Here is a 22,011-nt window from a genome sequence, read left to right as displayed (position 1 = left end):
TGGCTGTTCTCCTGGAGGGGGTGGGAGCAGAGGGGTCCTATAGTGGTCAATACTCACTGCCCTGAGAGTGAGGTGTGGGCCTGGGGGTGGGGGGTATGCTCAACCAGGCTTAAAGGCCATTCAGCTGGGCTAGAGTCCTATGGTGCCTTGCTGTGCCGTACTGTGGTCGGGGGGATGGCCAATTTGACAACATGTCCTCAAACTGTCTAAGCAAGCGAAGCCAACTTTTTGACTTAATGCCAACAAGTTAAGCATTAAGTACATTGTTTGAGTGTGTAGACATGAATGGCTTTAGACTGAGTCCCGGGACTGTCTCTCTGCCTGTCTGTCCACCTGTCTGTCTCTCTGCCGGTCTGTCCACCTGTCTGTCTCTCTGCCTGTCTGTCCACCTGTCTGTCTCTCTGTCGGTCTGTCCACCTGTCTGTCTCTCTGCCGGTCTGTCCACCTGTCTGTCTCTCTGCCGGTCTGTCCACCTGTCTGTCTCTCTGCCGGTCTGTCCACCTGTCTGTCTCTCTGCCGGTCTGTCCACCTGTCTGTCTCTCTGCCGGTCTGTCCACCTGTCTGTCTCTCTGCCTGTCTCTCTCCCTCTTTCTCTCTGTCTCTCTTTTTGCCTCTGTCTCTCTAGTCTACCTGTTTCTCCCTGGTCTACCTGTCTCTCTGCTCTGACTGTCTCTCTGTTCTGCCTGTCTCTCTGCCTGCAGTTAGACACTGACAGCACTCAAACCGTCATACCCTCCAGGCCCTTCATTGGATTCACCCAATAAAATAAAGAGGTGACAAATATATGGTGGAGCTGAGTGCTTGCATAGAGGGGGAGTTTGAAAGTGAGAGATGGAGAGGGAGGGGGCGGGTATCTATGCAGACAGGTGCTACTTACTGGAATCCATAGTTTTACTTTAGCCCAGCCCAGCCCATGTATGTCCCTGTACGGCCAACCCAGAGCTCTCTTTCTCCATAAGAGCTGAGGTTGGAGCTGAGCTCTGCAGCTACCCTGAGAGGGATGTGAGCCCCTCCCCTGCTCCACGTTTGTTTTTCTTTCCCCGCTCCCCCCAGCCTGGTCTCGCACACGTGTGGCGCGTGGGGGCCGGCGTGCCCGGGCGCGAGGCGTGAAAGGCGACCGGTAAACACGGTAATAAGGAAGTGGTGTAAAAGGCGGCGAGCAGCAGGGAGCTGATGGGGCCGGCCCGCTTAGCCAGTTCCCCTACATTTCCTGCCCAGCGGGGAGCCTTTAGCGCGCTGCACTGAGGACCGCCAGTCCCCCGTTATATCTCTCTCTCTCTCTCTCTCTCTCTCTCTCTTCTCTCTCTCTCTCTCTCTCTCTCTCTCTCTCTGCCGCCCCTTCCTCTCTCCCTCCCTCCCTCTCTCCCTCCACCAGAGGCTCAGGCCAGGTGTGTAAACTGCAGTCACGGAGTATTTGCAGTGGTGCGTATTCCTGCCTCCACAGGGGCAGGGCAGGAAGGGGTTGAGGGGCCAGAGAATATTCACCACGGGACATATAGCCACATAAACAGTGCAAAGCGAGCACTCATATTAACTATATTAAAGAACTGAGCAAAGAGTACTTCATTGAGAGTACCGACTACACTGTACTTTACATAAGGGCATATAACACATCACTGAAATGTACTTCAATAAACATCTTTGTTCCTCAGGTATTTTCATTAATAGCAGGATTGTGAGGATTGTGCTATAAAGATAACAAGTTAACAATTGTTATTGGAAGAAAATCACATACTCGCAACTACACATTAGAAGTTGACATGCTTTCCTGGCCTTTCATTTCTACAGAGAGACGCCTCGCTTGAACAATTATCGACTTATCACATGAACACCTCCCCGTACATCATCACACACACACACACACACACACACACACACGCACACACACAGGCACACAGGCAGACACGCACTGATTGACCTCACGGCTCCATGCATCGTAAATACGATTTCACACCTGGCATCTTCGCTGTGCTCCCAATTAACCCCGCCAGTTTCCCCGTCCACCTGATTAGAGAAATGATCAACGCACAACAACAACCCGGCGGAGGCGCATCACACACGTCTTTCCGCGCGCGTCGCACACACACACACGTCGCACCTCGCCGGTGTTCCTCTCCTTGAAACACATACACGCTTCAGCAGCCTTGTGTACACACACCTCGTCACAACTGCGTTTTAGCCCGAAGCCGGGACACATGTTAAGACCCCTTATTCACGACATAATATGTAGCGAAGTGTTAGTTTAGCTTAGTTGAGTAAAAGGTCTCCCGCCTGTCAGTAAAAGTTGTTGAGCCCAGAACAGCTTCTTCTGTGCCGTCATTGAAGAGCTATTAGTTCCAAGCTTATTGCACAGGCCAATATGTTATTTCTGTAAATTGACCTTTTATCACCATGCTCACTGCGTAAATCAGTACAAAATCAAAGAGGTGTCGTTACGCAGGATGTTATTGTAGCTCTTCACTCTTCACATCAAAAACACTTGTTAAGAGTGCATAGACGTTGTGCATAGAAACATTCTTACTACCAGTTCAAGGTGGAAAGCAGTTTTGAAAAGTCTACAGTGAAGCACAGCAACAAGGGAAAGCCCAGCCCAGGAGGTTTTGCAATACTGCACTTTCTCAGGCGGATGTGAGCCGAGAGGGTAAGTTATTCCCCTCTCTCTGTGGGAGCCGTGTTATCGGTGTTTGACCCGAGTTAAATATTCTCATTACAATCACTTCAAATGAGCAGCGGCGCTTTGTGTAATCCCCACCCCAGGGATGGAGGGTTTCACCGGGCCTGGATGAAACGGAGGGGCCCCCCGCCCTCCCTCTCTCTCTGTCTCTCTCTCTCTCTCTCTCTCTCTCGGATCTCCTCATCCCTCCTTCCCATAGCTTCTACTCCTCCCTCCATCTGCGGTGAGGGAGAGAGCGAGAGAAGCGAGAGAGGGGGGATAGGGGGTGCAAGAGGAGGGGGGCGGGGGGGTTAAGGAAAGGGGTGTCAGGAACTCCCATCCAGCGGGGGGTCTCTCTGACAGAGGGAGAGGGGGAGAGAGGTTGGGAGGACAGGATTGGAAGACCTCTAGCACTGGCCCCCTAGAGGCCGAGACACCAGGCGGGGCGGCTGGGCTGTTTATGAGTGAGACACACTCAGCTGTCAATCTGAAGAGGGGTTCACGTGGGTGCCAGGCAGAGAGGGGATCTACCCGCCTGTGCCAACCTCAAGGTGCCAGTCTAGAGTACACTGGAGAGGCTTCCGACCTGTCTTTGACATGTATTTAACAGTCGGAACAGATGGACTACCATGACTATTTTGGAGTCACTTCTAGCCTAGGAAACCCGCAAGCCAACTCCATCTCCCAGAGTTCCTCTCCTTAGTTAGCCAGCGCTTTTGAAGGCCCTAATTAGAATGAGGGTTCGTGTCACTCACAGTCATTGTGGGTGGCCAGAGACCAGTCAGTGGAGAGAATAAAGTCTTTGTCATGCTGTCTCCGGTTGAAGCCTGGTCCACTCTGTGAAACCCTCTCCTCAGGGCGATCTGGTCCATCCAGGACCTAACCCTCAACTCTGCCCTGTCAGCTCTATGCTCTCCATCTTTAAGAACTTTCTAGTGAGTTTGTAGTAAATGGTTTGCGACAGATATTCTCACTTCTGCTGAGATCCTCCCCCCCCCCCCCCCAGTCTAACATCTCAGTCTGGGAAGAGATGTGGGGAACGGTCCCAAGACTGAGCTTCCCACCACCCCCGGCAGGATCCACATGTTGGAGGAGGGGCTCCTTTCCACCCTGTCTCCCCAGGCCCCTGGTCCCCTGGCTGGGCAGATTAGAGCAGGAGGGGCCGGGCCGGCTGGGGAGCCTGGTGCCCTTATTAGCCAGAAGGAGCAGGGGAGGGATGGGTAGTGAGGGATATCAGGATGGGAGGTGGTGATGGTGAAGTGGTGGGGTGGAGGAGAAGGGGGGAGGGGATAAGCTGCTCTGAGAGTTGAGTGGAGCTCCAAAAGAGAAGGGGGGGATAAAGGATTATGGAGGGTGGGGGGGGGGCTCTAAGGAAGACATCTGCTTCTGTGCCAAGCTTGGTATTATCAAAGACACCCGCGTCTCCCAAATCATCAAGTTTTCATGAGCGGGCTCACTGGTAAATATCAGCCACAGCGGCCCCTGGTCTCTGAGGAGGGGGGCCCGGGCGAGGAACTTTGGCTCATATTGAAATTCTGCTTTAAAGCGCATGAAAATTCTGATAGATGTCTCTGACAAGCTTGAATACTCTATCAACTTTCTCCACCTCATTCCAAGTGGATGCTAGCGAGCACGCGTAGTGTATTCTGTTGTCTTTCTGCGAGCTCCGCACGGAACATCGCTTCCTGCTTTTATGTCCCTGCTTGGCTTGTACTGTTTTCTAGCCCCCTCCCAAAAAACCACATCTATACAACGACTTGAACAGCTTTGCATCACTTTGTTTGTTTTGGTGTGGAGAGCCGTCTTACGTGGCCTGCTGCTGTCCTCAGCTTGCTCTCCCAGACCTCCCTGATGGCGGCGACGTCCCGGCTCCGCGTGGCGTAGCAGTGGGCCTGGAGGACGTGGGCCAGCGTCAGGTCGCTCACCACCGCTTCCAGAACCTTCTCCACGTGGCTGAAGGAGAGCCGGGCCTGGGGCCCGACGCCGGCCTTCACCAGCTGCATGGAGCAGGGGACCAGGGCGATCTGGCCGGCACAGAACACAGCCTCGTCCACCTGGAGTGGAACACGACACAGTTGTATAAGGCTAGAGAACAGATCCCCGGAGAACAGATAAGAACATGGCTACGAGGGGCTGGTTGTGTTCTAGCTTGATTCACTTTCCAGATGTCTACTGTAGATATCAAAAGTATTTTTTTTACACATGTTGGTAGTGGACAAGCTATTTTACAGCTGAAACTGCTTGATGTACACAATCTAACACATACACACACACACACACATTCACATGGATTTAGAGAATAAATCTCTCCTTAAATCAATTTGTTGTTTGAAACTCAATTACACACTCCCACAGACCTGGTTACTGCCAGGGTAGCACAGCCTCAGCTCTGGAGAGATGTCACACATGATGAATGCAGCCATTCTCTCCAACCCACAAACGCCCAGTGAAGATGTTGTGCTGCTTGATTGAACGCGAGGCCCAAATTATTTATTTGATTTCAACAACATACGCTCAAACACATCCCACACCCACAACAACAAAAATCTTTGTCAACGTAGAGATTTTTTCTTTCTTTCTGGTTTTCCAGAGCAACTTGAGGGATTGTCAAACACGTAAAACGATTTAGTAAAGGTGTGGCTCACTTCATAAAAGTAAGTTAGCTAAAGCCTTTCTGAGTCCTGTCAAAAGAGCCCTGTTCTGTCAAGGAGGTGCAACTATCAAATTAGCATCAATTATCAAATTACGATGTTTGAATAGCACTGCATCAATTAACAAGTTCAGTCTTTTTTAAATCTTAATTTCATTTTACCATATCCTATCACCAATAATACACATTTCACAGTGTTAAGGTAAGCAGGTGATTGAGTTTGTATGTGTGTGGGGGCAAGCGTACATCTAGAGCAGTGTGTGTGCACCTTATTCATGAGCGCAATTAGCCATGCGATAATTAGCTGAGATCTCCCGTTAAACGCCTCAGTTAGAGCAAGTTCCCTCAACTCAATAATTTAGCTATGGAGAAAAATCCATGTGATTAATGCAAGAGGATGTTCTGAGGCCTGGCTAGAGACCCAGAGGCCTGAGCTGAGGCTGTTCTGAGGGGGATCTGGTCCACAGAGACACCCTGGCAACCCACCAGCCCGGCCCCCTGGTCCAGCGCTGGGGCCCTATGGGTCGAGCTTAGCTTACTTCCTGGTTAGTGTAAACAGCCTGTGGTGACAGGCAGGTAATTGGTGGGCTAAGCACAGACCCTGGGGTCTGATTGGGCGCTGACCTCCAGGGGGATCAGGAAGGGCCAAAATCAATGGGTACATGGTGTGAAACAAGGTGCTTAATCCATTAGCATAGGGCCTGTGCGTGGGTATCATGTTGCTCTGTCAGATTAGTAGGGTTAGGGGTGGACCGGTGGTATTAGCAGAGGCTTAACACCCCTCCTCTCTCCTCCCTTCTCACCCTCTACCCGTCCCCCCTCCTTTTCCCATATCTCCACAGTGTCCCTTCGCTCACTCGGAGGGAAAGTGAGGCTAGATCTCCGGTCACCCACACATCTTAAGCCCATAGAGTTCTTACATACAAGGTCTTCATACATTTGGACATTTGGTGGAGGCTTTTATCCAAAGGGACATACAATGTTCATTTAGTAAGCGCCGCAGATAATCAAGGACATCAAATGTTGTAATATACATACCGGGTGTAATATTAACCGTTCATTGTTTCTACACCGCCTACAGGAAATCACAGATCGCCTTTATGTTGTGATTGAACTTCTGGCGCATTGGAGAAAGTGTGTTGGAGGAAGTCAGAATAACCCAGCCCAGCGTGCTAGGTAGGGAGGACAGACAGCGATGCCACCATGATCATCTGGGTTTCCTGCTGTAGGACGCCTCACTGCTGGATTCACTCGTTCAGCTTTGATGAATCAGCGGCTCCTGTCTCCACAACTCCACCACCACCACCAACCGTCCTGGCTTCTGGGTTTCAACAGCCGGGCAGGGATGGCTAGCCCCTGTTTGTTAATTTGAATATCAAAAGGAGGGGGGGGGGAGATATTTGGTGGGGCTAAAAAAGCCCTCTCCCCAGCCGCCACCAAGCAGGTGTGCGGTGATCAATTATTAAGGCCTATCACTCAGGTTACCCTAGGTGAGGGAGGGGGCTGGAGGTGGTGGTGGGGGGGGAGGCGTTGCGTGTGCGGGGGGTCTTTTCATACTATACCGATTTGGGGGATGCAGGGGAGAGGAGAGAATACTATTTACATAAAATTAACAGTTCAAAAGAATGACTTCACACACCAATCAAACTTGTTAATTGACTGCCAATGGTGTGTCTTGGCGTATACAACACGGGTACATTATTCATTGGGAGCCTTGACATCCAAGACAGACCAATTTGCATGGGCGTCCTAAACGTGATCAACAACCACAACGCCGCATGCATCTTTAATAAGCGGAGAGATGGGGCTCTTAAATATTCATGAGGGTCAAACAATCGCACATCACATTAAACTTCCTGTAACAAGCTGGAGTTCAAACGCTAACCCCGGGGGTCTAAACGGCCCCCGGAGAGACAAAGGAAACTCGTAATCTTAAACTTGTATTTATGATTTTACTGTAGAGTTGATGGAAGGACATATTGACTGCTTTACGTAGCTGTGACTGGCTGAACGCCTGATGCCATTTAATGTTCTCATTTTGTCCATATTATTTTTTTCAATGTGTCAAAAGGTATTTCACAAGGAAGCTGTCGTCTCTGAATCACACATAGGAGCTGCATACACAAACATTTACAAATTGTTTGAAATATATATTGTTTAAATAAATAATAAATAAATAGTGTTTATAAGGAAATCCGTAATGTTTAAAAGCAAATGCTCACATAGGATTAGGATTTATTCATTTGGAAACAACACTTAAAACCACAACTTGGGACTTAGGCAAGACTAATAAACTGTAGAAAGAACAGGACCAATCATTCCAAGGTAACTATGTGCTACAGTTGCAAATGGCAAATAAACTTGAAACTAGAAATTTGGTTTAATTGTCAGTAGATCAGTTGCGCCGCCAAGGGAGGGCCAGGGGGGGCCACGGCCACCCTGATCCAATCGCTGCTAGACTGATCCAATCCCCCACTGGCCACTTCTCCCGAGTTATCTACTGGATCGTCTGATTGATTTTGCTGTGCCACCCCAAGATTTTCAGTGCCCCCGCGGCCTCCCGCCAGGTCCCCCAACATGAAAATATCTCGAGGTGCCACTGCAGCAGATGCAGAAAAAAAGCCGTCCAGAAAAGGGAATGCTACAAACTGAATGTTTAAACAAAGTGCGTTTGTCATTGTTTACTGTCCCAGCAAAAAGACACATCATTGGTCTCTGAAAGAGTTTGGTCTTGAATGCTGTACCTTCCAGTTATAAAAGCTATTAGTTTACTTGACACTAAACCCCTATCAAACCATATTCCCCAAACTGTCCCTTCAAGCCACACAAACTTCCCATCAGGACGGCGTTGGAAGGGACTGCCGCACATGCTGCCTGCTTAGCATTAATTAAAGCCCTGTTTTGGCTTCATGCTTTGTCGACCTTTATTTCATGGCTTTAAACACCATCATTTTTCATAAACCCAATGACGAGTCAAAAGGTCAGGCAGCCCAAGGACTCTTTTTCTCCCTCCCTCGCTTGCTCGCTCGCTCCCTCCATCTCCCTCTCTCTCTCCATCCCTCTCTCTCCCCATACCCCCCCCCCTCTCCCTCCATCTCCCTCTCTCTCTCCTTCTTTCTCTCTCTCTCCATCCCTCTCTCTCCCCATACCCCCCCCCCTCTCTCCATCTCACTCCCCCCCCACTCTCTCCAAGCTCCAGACAGTAACACATATGTAAATGCACTCGAGATTCACTTGGCTGCACCTCTTCTCATCCCTTAGCCCACCAAGCCGTATGAAGCATCTCTAATTGTTCCTTTTAGTTGGAGGGCCCTCTAGGCACAAGCAGCCATGCCATGTCATTCCAGGCCAGGCCAGATCTACATAACTGTCCTATTTTGACCCTCTGAGCTTTCCATCCTGCTAAGTGTGAGGCTGGGTGTCGTTCAGCAGTCAGGCTCTCTGTCTCTCTCTCTAAAGACACGGGGATGTGTGTTGGAACACAGCAGTCAGACATGCTAATGGTCCCGTCCAACCTTGGAGACCTAATGTGCAATTTTGACCAATGGGACTGATGGTCAATTTCCCCACTGTCGTCAGCGTGTGTAGCATGTCTTGATGAGTACACTTTAAATGACCGGACAAAGCCTTAAACAAGCTCCTAATACCCTGGCTGGATATCTCCAAAACGCTGACGCACCATTTCAAGTGGGTCCAAGCCACAGTATGTCAAATGTCAGTACATGGGTGCTGTGTGGTGTAGTACCTGAGACTGAAGGCAGGGGGGGCTACTGACTGACAGCAAGCCTCACAGCACCAAACATTCATATCTCAAACAGCGAGTGTTTGAATATGAAAACACACTATTCCAAACTTTGCAGTCATACCAAGGAACCACCGACCATGCAACAAAATACTTTTTCTCCCCCATCCGTTGAATATTTAATAGGTTTACATTTGGTTTAAAGTACGGGGATCAAGTTTGACTTAGATTATTTAAGTGCATATATAATTTGTAGCCGTTTTTTTGTAGGGAGGGATTTGATATGGGATAAGTGTTTAATCCTGGTGCGGTGGATGGCAGTTTGTCAGGCTGTTGTGCGGTGATTCCATCGCGGCCTGGTTGGCGTTCGGAGCCGATCACGTCTCCCCGCGTGGGGACGATAGGAGACGGACTGAAGTTGAGCTGTGCCCTGAGGAAACCCTGTCTCCTCTGACACCTTGTCTTCTTAAATACACAATGCTGGAGATGCAACCTTCATTGCTTTGTCTCTCCGTCTCCCTCTCTTTCTCCTGCATCTTTAACTGTATTAGTCTTCTCACTCGAGGACCAGATTTTTCTTTTTTTTTGGTGTGTGTGTGTGTGTGTGTGGGGGGGGGGGTTGGTTCCATCCCTCTTGTTTTCCTCTCCGTTGCTGTGCTCTCTTCCTGTTTGTGCTCCGGTTTGAGCCTAACCCTTGCATGCTCAACTGTCACATGACATCAGTGTTACTTAAACGGCGACATAAATAGCTGTACGAAAGGCACAAAGAGAGACAGAGGAATACAGAGAAAAAGATGGAGACGGAGCAAGAAAGAGAGACAGACAGAGAGAGAGACAGAGAGAAAGAGAGAGAAAAAGAGGCGTATATTAGAGACTCCTTCTTACACAGCAACCTCCCAGCTATAAGACGAGACCCTGAGAAACAATGAAGGACCACAAGCCTATATTTAAAGGCTTGGCTGTTAACATAACATCTCTAAAGAAAGCACTGGGATGAGGGGATGGTTTTGAGCCATTGCACAGACAAAGTAAGGCCACCCCTCTCTCTGTCTCTCTCTTTGTGCTGTCATGGTCCAAGCTGCCAGGCACCATGCCCTCCATGCTCTCTACATGCCCGCTCTACAGTGGCCAGTGTTGGCCAGTCACATTGTCCTGTCAACTCTGGTCAACTTTATGCTTATTGCTGGTTTGTCTGGAGGTCAGAGGAGAGAGTATGGACACACACACACACACACACACACAGACACCACTGTAGATGATCGGATACATAAATCCACAATTTAATAAAAAATGTGTGCACTGACACAGAAAAATCTCAACTGACATCCTGTAATTGAATCTATTATAAAAAATAAATAAATGTTATTAACAAAAAGTTTTCCCCAAATACTGTTTAAAATCGAATATAAAAAAAAAAAAAAAAAAACACGAAACTGAAAAAGGTGTGTGCATATTGAGGCACAGCAGTCAGATGGACATAATGACTCCAGACCTCTGGTGCTGTATGTGAGAGGCGGTGACGGAAGGGCATGTTTTCTCATCGCGTTAGGGCAAAATGCCCCTGCTCCCTTCAACTGTCCGGGCCTCCCGTTTTTTTTGAACGTTTTTTTTCTTGACAAATTGGTTGTGAGGCTTTTACGACTGATGCACATATCGCAAAAAATCCTATCTGCCAAGCCTCCTCTGTGACCTGCCCGTAGGACACTGCAGGCTCCTCCATGCGTCGCTCTATCAAAGCCGATCTTTCCAGGACAATGCAAATGATGACAAATTCCATCATCCCGCATTATGCGTGCGCCGCCCCACCCCAGCCACCCACCCTACCCCCTCCACTCCACCCCTCCATGCCCATCCCACCCCCGTTAATCTCCCTAATTCGAGAGAATCTGGGGAGGCTTTTTTTTGCGGCGGCGTTCTTTCTGCTGAGGGGCATGTTGTCTGATTGAATGATGCTGAAACTGCAACCCTCATCCTCTGTTCCCGGCCCCCCCGTTGCCCCCCCCCACCCCCCCCCCCCCAGCTGTGACCACCTCTCTCTTTCTGTCCTTTCATATTCCGTTATTTCTGGATGGACAGCGCAAACCTTCGTCCACTTTTTCTGTTTCTGGGAGGAGAGAAGTGGACACCTTAAAAGAGCTTCTCGAAAAGGAAACCAAAGGTCTCTTGAGGTGGAGAATTTCATCTGCAGAGCAAAAAGCCATTTCAATTCGGACAGTTTGATCATTGGATTGTCACCCGAGTGTATGCACGCGTGTTTACGTGTGCGTGTGTGTATTGTTGTGAGTGACGGATGTCCACCCTGTCTCCCCCATGAGTTCCAGTGACACGTCAGGCTGTCACATTGGTAAAACCAGCGGTCTGGACGGGTCAGGCCCACCGTCTCACCCTCTGCAGCCTAAACACTCTCCCACAGACGCGTAGACAGACAGGAAGGCAGACAAGCAAGCAGAGAGACAGAGAGAGAGAGCTACAGACAGACTGGCAAACAGGCAGACAGGCAGTCCGGGCAAAAGACGGGCAGACAGGGGGAAAGAAACAGAGAGATGAGAGACAGACAGGCAAGCAGGCAGACAGACAGGGAAACAGATAGGCAGGCAGACAGACAGGGGGACAGACAGACAGACAGGGGGACAGATAGGCAGGCAGGCAGACAGACAGACAGGGGGACAGACAGACAGGGGGACAGATAGGAAGGCAGGCAGACAGACAGGGGGACAGACAGACAGACAGGGGGACAGATAGGCAGGCAGGCAGGCAGACAGGGGGACAGACAGACAGACAGACAGACAGATAGGCAGGCAGGCAGACAGACAGGGGGACAGACAGACAGACAGACAGATAGGCAGGCAGGCAGACAAGAATACATCACAAAGATAAAGCAAGGAGGACCTGAGCGTGGCAGTTCCCTCTCCTCTCAAAAGATGGCAGTATGACTGCATTAAGCAGCCTGCTAGTGAGGGGATCTGGAGAGAAGCTCAGTACTCAACGTGCTGCATCCAGACACTGAAACATTGAATACAACACTACAGACACACTCTCTCTGCAAAGATCACGGTCTTTCGCAATTCTGCTTTGACATCATGAAAACACTCTCATTTATAAACAACAACTACAAAGTTGTGGAATAGCAGCGTAGTGACAATTAGATCGTGAGACTGGGAGGTTTCACCATGTGTCACCATGTTTGTTTATTCTGCTCTGTAGTGTCAATGCAATAAAAAAGCTGTAAACAATTATCACTATTCACAGTCCAGACCAAGTTGTAGTGATATGCATATATTGAGTGGATTTTGATTATATAATCTTGTCTCTCTTAAAAAAATAATGTTATGGAAATGTGATTGATGAAAATATAAAGAAATCGTGTCACAACATATTTCCTTAATATATTTCGAAATGAATAACCAAAATGACTGCTGAATTAAAACTGATATAGTATTTCAAATGAGTATATTTCAAAATACTTAATATACCAATATTCTATACACGTGAACACTTCCTAAAAATCTTGAAACAGTTTAGAAATGTCTTATGCATAACCCAACAGTGTAAAAACACTTTATAGCATCCAACATGTTCTTACGTAATAAATATAAATAATAAATCTGTGTAGAAGAATGCAATGCTGAAAACGCTGATATGTCCAAACTAGACTGGGACAGTCTATAATTCATTCAAAGCACTTTAACCTCAGTGAGAAGCTGTCAGGACAATGGCCGAGTGCAAAACAAATGGCTGATGTGAGATGTCCCAACCTACAGTATTTCTACATGTGACAAAGACAGTCACCAAATTTTTATAAAACTGAGCTCTAAACAGTCCATTTAACTATGGCAAACAGGGAGAAGAAACATCTCCTTAATAAATAAAGACAAATGCAAGGCTAGTCCACCGTCACATGAAGACCCAGAGAATTTTCCTGGGAAGTTTTTCCATCAGAAGCACTTACTGTCACGTTTAATAAGGAGAATTAAAGAATGTAAAAATAACTACAGAGTAGTCTTGGTAATAATTTGAAAATAGACAAAATCACCTAAACATTCTCACTATAAACCACGGCTTCACAATAAGAAAGCGTCCTTCTTCCACTTATGGCAAAAAAGTGTTGTGTCATCCTGTCAGACTAAAGTCTTCTTAACAGGACCCAGCTCTGTGTGTTGACCGGAGCTGAACCTGCAGTGCCTGTCGTCTGCTCTCACTGGACTGAAGCGGCTCACTGTGTAGGGAGCCAACATGGGCACACCCGCCAGCTTGCTTTGCTGTTTCGGTTCTACCAGTCTCTACCCTTCACAAGGAGCCTTCTCCAGCTTCTCCCTCGTGTTCTGGGAGTGTGTGTGTGTGTTTGTCTTTGTGTGCGTGTGTGTATACATTTGTTTGTGAGTATTGTGTGTATTTGCGCGTGTGTGTCTGTACCTTGGTGTGCGTGTGTGTGTGTCTGTGCTCTTCTCCAGCCCTGTCAGCTACGCCCTCTCATCACAACGGGAAACTCACACACATACACACACACACACACTGGGGCAGCGTCTGAATATAGCAGCGAGTTACCATAGTAATGGGCTGGTCATAAGTAGCTCCTGTCAGAGCCAGTGATAGGACTGGACAGCACGGTGCACCCCTCTTTTTATCCATGCATCTCTCATTCCCTCCTTTATACCAGGGAGGGGAAAACAACCTGCTTAGAATTTACAGAGATGGGGAAGAAGCGACAAATAATTCACACAGAAACACTCCGGATGCTGATAGGAGCTTGGTGCGATTGGGAGTGCCGGTTGGTGATAGCGCCCGGAGATTCGATCTAAATGTGGGACGTCGTCATGTGGCTCAAACGGTGTCTTAGCGATGCTGGTCTACGACTCCTCCTCCACTTCATCTAAAGCCTCACATGTGGACACACCAACGGAGGACTACCCCCCCCCCCCCCACACACACACACACACCAATAGAGAATAAAAAGGGAGCATTTGACATTGATTAAAATGTTGACTGTTTGTATTCACCCACAATGCATATTAACAACCAATCCATTTTGAATGGCAGTGATAATCCATAAAATATAAAAAAACTAATATATGAAACCCTTTTACAAGGGAATGTACTTAAAACTATACCTTCTATACCTTGTTAACTGAGCCGGGCCAGAGAGTGGGGAGGAGGCAGGGAGGAAAGGATGGGAAGAAAAAGAGGAGGATGGGGGGGGGGGGGGGGAGGGACAGGAGGAGGAAGTGGCGAGGGTGGGGGGGGTCAAAACAGTCCACCTACCACACTAGAGACCACATCCCCCTTCTCCCATGGCTGGCTAGGTGTGTAAGGGTCACTGCACTGGGGACACGTGTCCGAGAGTATGTGTGCGTGTGTGCGTAGTCTGAGCGTGTCTATGTGCATAGGGGGGAGGGAAGAGAGAGGGGGGGGTGGCAGCAGCAATGGTGACCCCCCCGTCCCCCGCCCCCCATCCCGCCACGCGACATGTTGACATGAACCAAGGCAGTCAGGCACCAATAATACATGAAGAGCTGTTCAGGGCCAATTAGGATCAGTTGTCAGGGGCCCTGGCCCATTAGTGTGTGTGTGCGGGGTGCGGGCGGGGGTGGCAGGGGCCCGCGCCACGCGCCCGATGCGCTCTGACAGATCCGGTCCTTCTCGTGTCCTCTGCCGGTGCGAGCTGATACCAGCCCTGTTGCCCACGTGGCGCGCTGGCTCGGGCCCTTAGTGCCTCCTCACGATGTCTGCTGCCACGGCAGGTCAGCCTCCACAAGGAGGGGGGGGGGGGGGGAGGGGTGGAGGTGGAAGATGGCAGGGACAGAAGGGTGGAGAGAGAGAAATAATTACCCTCCTCTCACCCCCCGCTGCTGCCACCCCCCACCCACACACGCGCGCGCGCACACACACACACAAAACTGCCCCCTCATCAGATTGGCCTACATTTAACTGTGACACACACACACACACACACGCAATGTAACAAGTACACCCCCCGCCCGGTGTGTCCACCGCTGTCCTCAGCCACAGCAGTGACCATGTGTCAATGCAGATATATGTCTGCATCCGGGGGGGAGAAGGGGAGGCAAACCCCCGCTGTGGGTGTGTGTGTGTGTGTGTGTGCGCGTGCTTGTGTGTGTCTGTATCTGTTTTCAACAGACTACCTGTCTTGTCACTCTTCTATGAATACCCTGGCGAGTCAAATGTGAGTCACTCTAATGACCAACTCTGTAGACAGATAGAGACAGGCCCTGCTACAGCGAGTGGGTATACAGGTGTGTGACTGTGTGTGTGTGTGCGCGCGCCTCGGGCCTTGCAAGCCACATGCCATTCATGTAAGGCCTTATCAGCTTTGAAAGGTGTGTCGTGTGTCTGTCCAGTTCAAGTGAAGACAGTTAACCCCTGTGTGTGGGTACGATGAGTAAGGCTCACACACGCACACACACACAAGCACAGTGGGTAAAGTTTCCGAGGTAAACCACGGCTAAATCAACCGTCTTCCAAATCCAACAAAATCCGACTCGCAAATGAGTCAGACCCAAGGAATGAATGTCCAGCTTCAGAGGGCTACAGAAGAAACCCACCACTAAGCTATGGCAACACAGGCAGTACACAGAGAGGAGAGCAGCAGTATCCCACAATCCTCCTCAATCTCGAGCCTCATCAAACCCATTCAGGCTTCAAGGCCTCATTATTCATCGTCTCAATTACTCAACAACTGTTTCCCACTCTCTCGTTCTCTCTCTCTGTCGGTATCTCCCCCTCTAGTTCTCTGTCTTGCCTTCTTTTTTCCCTCTCTCTCTCTCTCTCTCTCTCTCTCTCTCTCTCTCTCTCTCTCTCTCTCTCTCTCTCTCTCTCTCTCTCTCTCTCTCTCTCTCTCTCTCTCTCTTCCTCTCTCTCTGCCTCTCCCTCCCTCCTTTCTCCTCGGGTGGAAATGATCATTTGTTCTTTTATTAGAGCTGATAACATTGTATGAGCGCCCTCGCTAGAGAGCGGCCTGCGCCGCTCCTAGCCTCCAGCATTCCTGACGTTCTTATTGGTGCGTTCATCCTCGCTCCCCCTCCTTCTTTTATCAAGCGCTTTTCAAGTCATGTTAATAGAGTAGAAAATGAAGACGTTTATGAAGCACAGGCCATGTTTATGAAAAAATCCATAAAGAGTGACAGGGGGGGTGAGGTGAGATAAAAGAAAGATTTTAATAGATTATGGCGAGGGAGAGGGAGGAACCGTTGACGGATGATGGACGCCACCTCCGGGATCGCTACATTTATATATAAAAAAAAAATTTGAAAAAGAATACGAGATTCATTTTGCAGCGTTAGAGATTAGGTTTATTGTCCTAATTAATCTGTACAGCCGCTAACCCCAAATGCACATGCAACATGCACACAACATGGGCACGCAAACACGCACACACTCACATACACGAGGTCATTCCTCCCCTCCCCCATAAGCTTTAGATGGCTGTGTTTTTACTTAATTACCCTTCTGTGGTAATTGAAGTGGATGCAGTCTCCACTGATGCCGGACTGGGCTAAGCAAATTTTAGGAGCTGAAGGTGAGGAAGAGGATGGCGAGAAAGAGGAGGGTGAGGAGGAGGGCTGAAGTGTGCAAGTAAGCTCTTTCGTGGCAGTGAAACGTTCTGTGGGAGAAAATGTGCCATAAAACAAAAGCACTTAGCTTGATTCCTACTATTCATCAAAGAAGAAACACCAGCGTAGGTTTTCCACTACCTCAACACAATTCACAATAAAGGCCAACACTACTGTATTTGGACTCTCATATAAAAACGTTGAATTGTGTTTCCTCTTTAAACCCAGTTCCCGCTCTCCCCGGTTTTGCTTCACACACACGCACACGCACACGCACACACACACACACACACACACACTCCTGTCCTCTATCCAGGCCTTTGGAGAGAGGGAGGTGAGAGAGAGCCTCTCTGCTGTTCAACATGACCCCTGACCTCCCTAACAAGGGGGTCAGATGTGGCTCCGCTCATTGTTTTAGCTCATGTAACCCGTCCCGTAAGAAGATTATTCAAATACTACCGCCCGCCGCACTGTGCCCGGCTAACCCTTTTGATGCTAATTGGCCCAGTCAGATCCACTTTCCCCACCATGCTTCGCTGTCCACTTTGACAATGTTCAAAATCCAATACAAATCCTATTGCAGGCAGGCGAGGGGCTTCCACAATATTGACTGTCACTCACAATTAGGGGAGTGTGGGAAGGAGGGGGGTTAGCTCGCGTTCGGTGGCTGGTGGGAGAGGGGGGGGGGGACCGGAGGCTCGCCCCGGCTAGCTCCCCAAGCGCACCCTCTAGAATCTGATCAGTGGGCCTAATCTCCCACCAAATCTCCCAGGGGTGCTCCATTTATCTCTTAACAGGAAAGGGGAGATGTTTAACGGTCGTTCATCTGATTGTGCTGCCGTTCGCAGGTTCTGCATCCACTGTGTTGGCTGCTCCAAGGGAATTCTGGGAGATGGTGAGCGATTGAATCAGGGTGTGAATAATAATTTGTCTATATTTTCCTGCTGTTAACTAGGATTTTGGTTAATGACGGGTCAATCTTGCCCTGTCTGGCAACCGGCAAGCTTAATGATGCGTTATGAGTACAAGTAGATTTTTATTATATAGGAGGTTGGAGTTTGTTTTGCAAAGAATATGGCGTTAAACATTGCTGTTTCTCCAAATGTTTTCACTTCTGAACATGCAAAATATAGCTGCTTTTTTCCACAGAATGATTGATGTGGTAGAACAGGGCCCTTTCTGATCATTTAATTATGCAAATTGAGACAAAACACCAACCAGGGAGAATTTGCAAGAAATTCCAGATAAACATCAACATCGAAACGAGAACAAATTGGTTAAAAGACCTCTGGTCTCTCATATTCTATATTAAGGCAGGCCACGGACCACAATCAAATACTGACGCAATAAAGACATGTCTCATTAAATATATCTTTACTATTATGCTAAACATGACCTCTACACCTGGAACTAATCAAGGGTGTAACTGATAGACGAAAGCATGTAAACAAACCTGGATTAAATCACTGTGTTCCGTTCCTACAGGTTGATTTACAGTATTTTCATAAAGAACACTTCCCGAGGCCTGCAGCTATGACATCATAAAGGTTAACTGATCCTGTACATCCAGTATGACGAGGGATCTGTCGGCACGCCATGACATCGACAGGCGGTGCGGCTAGAGAGACTTGGAGCAGACTCACTGACAGGCAGACTCACTGACAGGCAGACTCACAGACAGGCAGACTCACAGACAGGCAGACTGACAGACAGGCAGACTCACTGACAGGCAGACTCACTGACAGGCAGACTCACAGACAGGCAGACTCACAGACAGGCAGACTGACAGACAGGCAGACTCACAGACAGGCAGACTCACAGACAGGCAGACTCACAGACAGACTTACAGACAGGAAGACTCACAGGCAGACACACAGACATGCATCAGATAAGTCCGTCACACACAGCTCCCCTCATCCCAACATCCCCCCGACACACTCCCCCCCCACACACACATGCCCATCCCCCGACAGAGTGGTCTGACGAAGACATGCTGGACCAAACTGGGTCCATCCAAAGGGACATCATTGTCTCCCCATAGACCTGAGCGAAGGGCACATTTAACTGTCAAACGTCCAGTAATACTCTCTTCTAGCCAGAAACCAAGTCATTGATATTCCCCCAACGTTTTGCTATTAGTTGCATCTAGTTAGTCATATTTTACCATCACATTAAGAGACGACATTATAATTTCCAAATTTGCCTGCGCGACACCAGACTGATGACATTCTCCGGAAAATAATTAAGATCACAGGAAAAAAATGCAGTGGAGCCATCCAGCTCGTCCTCTCCTCCTCCTCCTCCTCTCCTCCCAGCCCTTCTTTTTTTAATCACTAATTATTTCCCAAAGTGAGAAGAGAGGTTGTCGGGGGAGGGGAGGGTTATTTAGTTCCAGAATGCAACCCCTTCTCTATCTTACAGTGTGCTGTAGCCAGGGCCTTATTCGTCACGGCGTCGTGGAGACAACAGTCTTCGTCACCACGGAGAATCCTCATTACAGTGGAGTCATGGGGGGGCAACGCATCTGCATGCTCACAGCGAGGGGCTAATTGTATCAATATGTAAAAAATCCCCCCGTTGCCCCCCCAAACACAGAGAAGCTGTTCATATATTTCTGTGGTAATTGAACCAGCGTAGGGAGAGTGTGTGTATGTGGAGGGGGGGGGGGGGAGATGAGACACGCAGTGAGATGAGGCAAAGCCGCGGAGTTCAGCTTAGAAACTTCTAAGCAAACAGCGCAGTTTCACCCGCTCTTCTGGTATTTTCCTTGTGTAGTTTAACGAATCGCCTCGGCGGCGGCTTGCAACTTTCAGAAAACCAAACATTGTAAAGGAGTGGTGAAAACCAGCCATTCTTCCTCGTCCGACCACACTGGCTAAGACCACAACCTTAAACACAATGAACAGAGCGATACCAGAGATACAAAAGGGAGAGACAGACCACCTCGACACCAGAGACAGAGACACGTGTTCTCACTCACAGGGGGATTAGTGAGTGGGCTGAAGGACAGTGTGGAGGAGATGGACCCTGGACTTGTTGACAGTACCTTGACAACTGCAATCCTGTAAACTACATGCAGAGTAAACAACAGAAGCAGACGGCCGTGAACCCACGACCACACTTCCTCCCTGTTCCCTTTCAAACCACGTTGGTTGGCGGATGATATGATGGAGGGGGCTTTGTTTGTTGAGTTCGAGTTCAACAGACACAGAGATCCCCCCCCCCCCCTCCCCCCTCTATCAAAGCACCACAGTCCCTCAGTCCCCCACCCCTACCAACCCTGGGGGGGTCCTCCTACCCTGAGGGCCTGGCTGTAGGGCCCGATGTTGGCGGGGGCCCAGTGGGACAGGCTCTGGACGTGCAGGGCCTCTCTCTGGTGGAAGGAGTCCTCCTCTTCCTTCTCCTCCTCCTCCTCCTTCTCAGGGGCCGGCTGGGGCCAGTCCTGCAGCAGGCAGTCCACCTGGAGGAGCTGGCCAGGGGGCAGAGGGGCCTGCACACACACCCTGGGGAGAGATGGACGGGTGGACAGAGGGGAGAAGAGAGGGAGGGGGAAACATGAGGTGGGAGGGAACGGAGGCTGTCCGACGACGGCCCAAAAAGTATTCGGCGGTAGTTTGGGGGGAAAGGCTTTCCCTTGCAAGGCGTCACATGCAACTTGGCGTGTTGGAGGGAGCGTGTTGGAGGGAGCGTGTTGGAGGGAGCGTGTCGGAGGGAGCGTGTCGGAGCGTGTTGGAGGGAGCGTGTTGGAGGGAGTGTGTTGGAGGGAGCGTGTTGGAGGGAGCGTGTTGAAGGGAGCGTGTTGGAGGGAGCGTGTTGGAGGGAGCGTGTTGGAGGGAGCGTGTCGGAGGGAGCGTGTGCAGCGACGGCGTCTGACCTGGCTGGAGGGTTGGGACCGAAGTGCGTCCTGTAGACGGCGTTGACGGCGCTGAAGTCCTCCATGCTCCTCACGTACAGGTGGAGCAGGACGACGTGCTTCATCTGCCAACCTCTCGTCTCCAGCTCACCTGAGCCACACCACACCACACCACAAACAGATCACACAAACACTGTTATCCAGGCTGCTCACTGATGTCTGGCTCTGCTTTAGGGCAGCGTGCATTGACGCACCGGAGAGTGAACACGTCTAATCATTCTATGTTCAGCAATCTTTAGACACAGAGGTACGACAAGGTCAGGGAAGAAACGCAGCCTCTCTCCCAGCCATCCGGAGATACAGATTGGAGTTTGTTTTGCCTTTGTCAATGCTGGCATTGTCTCTGAAAAAATAGGCCCTCGTACAAAGAAGGTTCTTCATTAAATATTAACTTGTTTAATATTGTCTCTGCCCTGTGAAGGCTGAGCAGCCCTGCACCACCATAAACATTAAATATGCTTTTCATCTTCCCTTCCCGTCTCTTGATAGAAAACAAAAAAGGGGAGAAGAAAGAATGAAGAAGATGCTCTGGTAAAAGCATACGCTTATAAAGTTCTGCAGGGCGAAAAAAAACACAAAACAGCGAACCGACCCACCCAGCGTGTGTTTGTGTGTGTGTGTGCGCATGTGTATGTAGCAAGGAGAGGGGCCGTTCTTCTCCACGCTATGTTCATCTTGAAGGGACTCTCCCTGTTTGCCTCCAGCCCCGGCCCGACCCACTGACAGCCAGCGTCTCTGACAAACGCCAGAGTGCTCGCATCGCGACCATCAAGGACCAGATGGAACGAGAACCCCTTTTTTTTTCGTCCAAACCCGTCGAATTCGACGAAACTGTTCAAGTGCGCTTTTGCTAACATAATAAGGAGGGAAGTGACCAGGGGACTAAGAACTCCCCACCCCCCCCAAGTTTGGAGGGGTAAACCTTGCTTAGAGAAATGGAACCCCCACACACCACAAGACCCCATCCTTCCAAGCAAGAACACATGTTTTCTGTAAATCTTTTATCTGGTGCGTCTGTTTATCAAATATCACCCCTGGTCAAACTCATCCCCAAACGCCTCACGCCTCTTTCAGATCTTGAAGAAGAAACAAAATAGTTATAATTTTCACTTGATCGAGAGCGAACATGGATTATTAGGAGTCAGACGTGTGTGCTTTTGAAGGAATTTTTTGGTGCTCTGATACCATACTTTGTTTAGGGCAGTGCTTCTCTCGCTCTCGCTCTCGCTCTCTCGCTCTCGTTTCTCTCTCGCTTCTCTTTTCTCCTCTCGCTCTCTCTCTCTCTCTTTCTCCTCTCCTTATAACGCTCCCCCCTCCCTGCCTGTCTCCCTCTGTAGTGAAGAGTACTGTACCTTGCAGCAGTGTAAAGGCAGCCATGGTCTGGTTGTGGATTCCGGGGTCTGGGCTGTGAGCCCCCGAGAACCACTGGTATCCTCTGGATGTCCTGGGAGAGCAGGAGGGGGGGGTGACCTGGGGGGTGAGGTG

At 49.5% G+C, this 22,011-nt stretch overlaps 1 protein-coding gene across 1 annotated transcript in view; it reads right to left on the bottom strand.

Moving 5' to 3' along the window:
* The window catches only part of dph6 (diphthamine biosynthesis 6), a 51,627-nt gene that overhangs the window by 6,370 nt on the left and 23,246 nt on the right, over window positions 1-22,011 (bottom strand). Inside the window, exons 7-10 of the mRNA XM_067243315.1 lie at window positions 21,879-21,996; window positions 20,488-20,617; window positions 19,912-20,116; window positions 4,462-4,707 (exon numbers count right to left, since the gene is read on the bottom strand). Coding sequence (XP_067099416.1) covers window positions 4,462-4,707; window positions 19,912-20,116; window positions 20,488-20,617; window positions 21,879-21,996 — 699 coding nt within the window. The remainder of the gene's footprint in view (window positions 1-4,461; window positions 4,708-19,911; window positions 20,117-20,487; window positions 20,618-21,878; window positions 21,997-22,011) is intronic.

This window comes from Osmerus mordax, chromosome 9 (genome assembly GCF_038355195.1).
Source record: "Osmerus mordax isolate fOsmMor3 chromosome 9, fOsmMor3.pri, whole genome shotgun sequence".
Classification (NCBI taxonomy): Eukaryota; Metazoa; Chordata; class Actinopteri; order Osmeriformes; family Osmeridae; genus Osmerus; species Osmerus mordax.
Note: the sequence above shows the minus strand (reverse complement) of the source record. Positions and strands in the feature narration are given on the sequence as shown.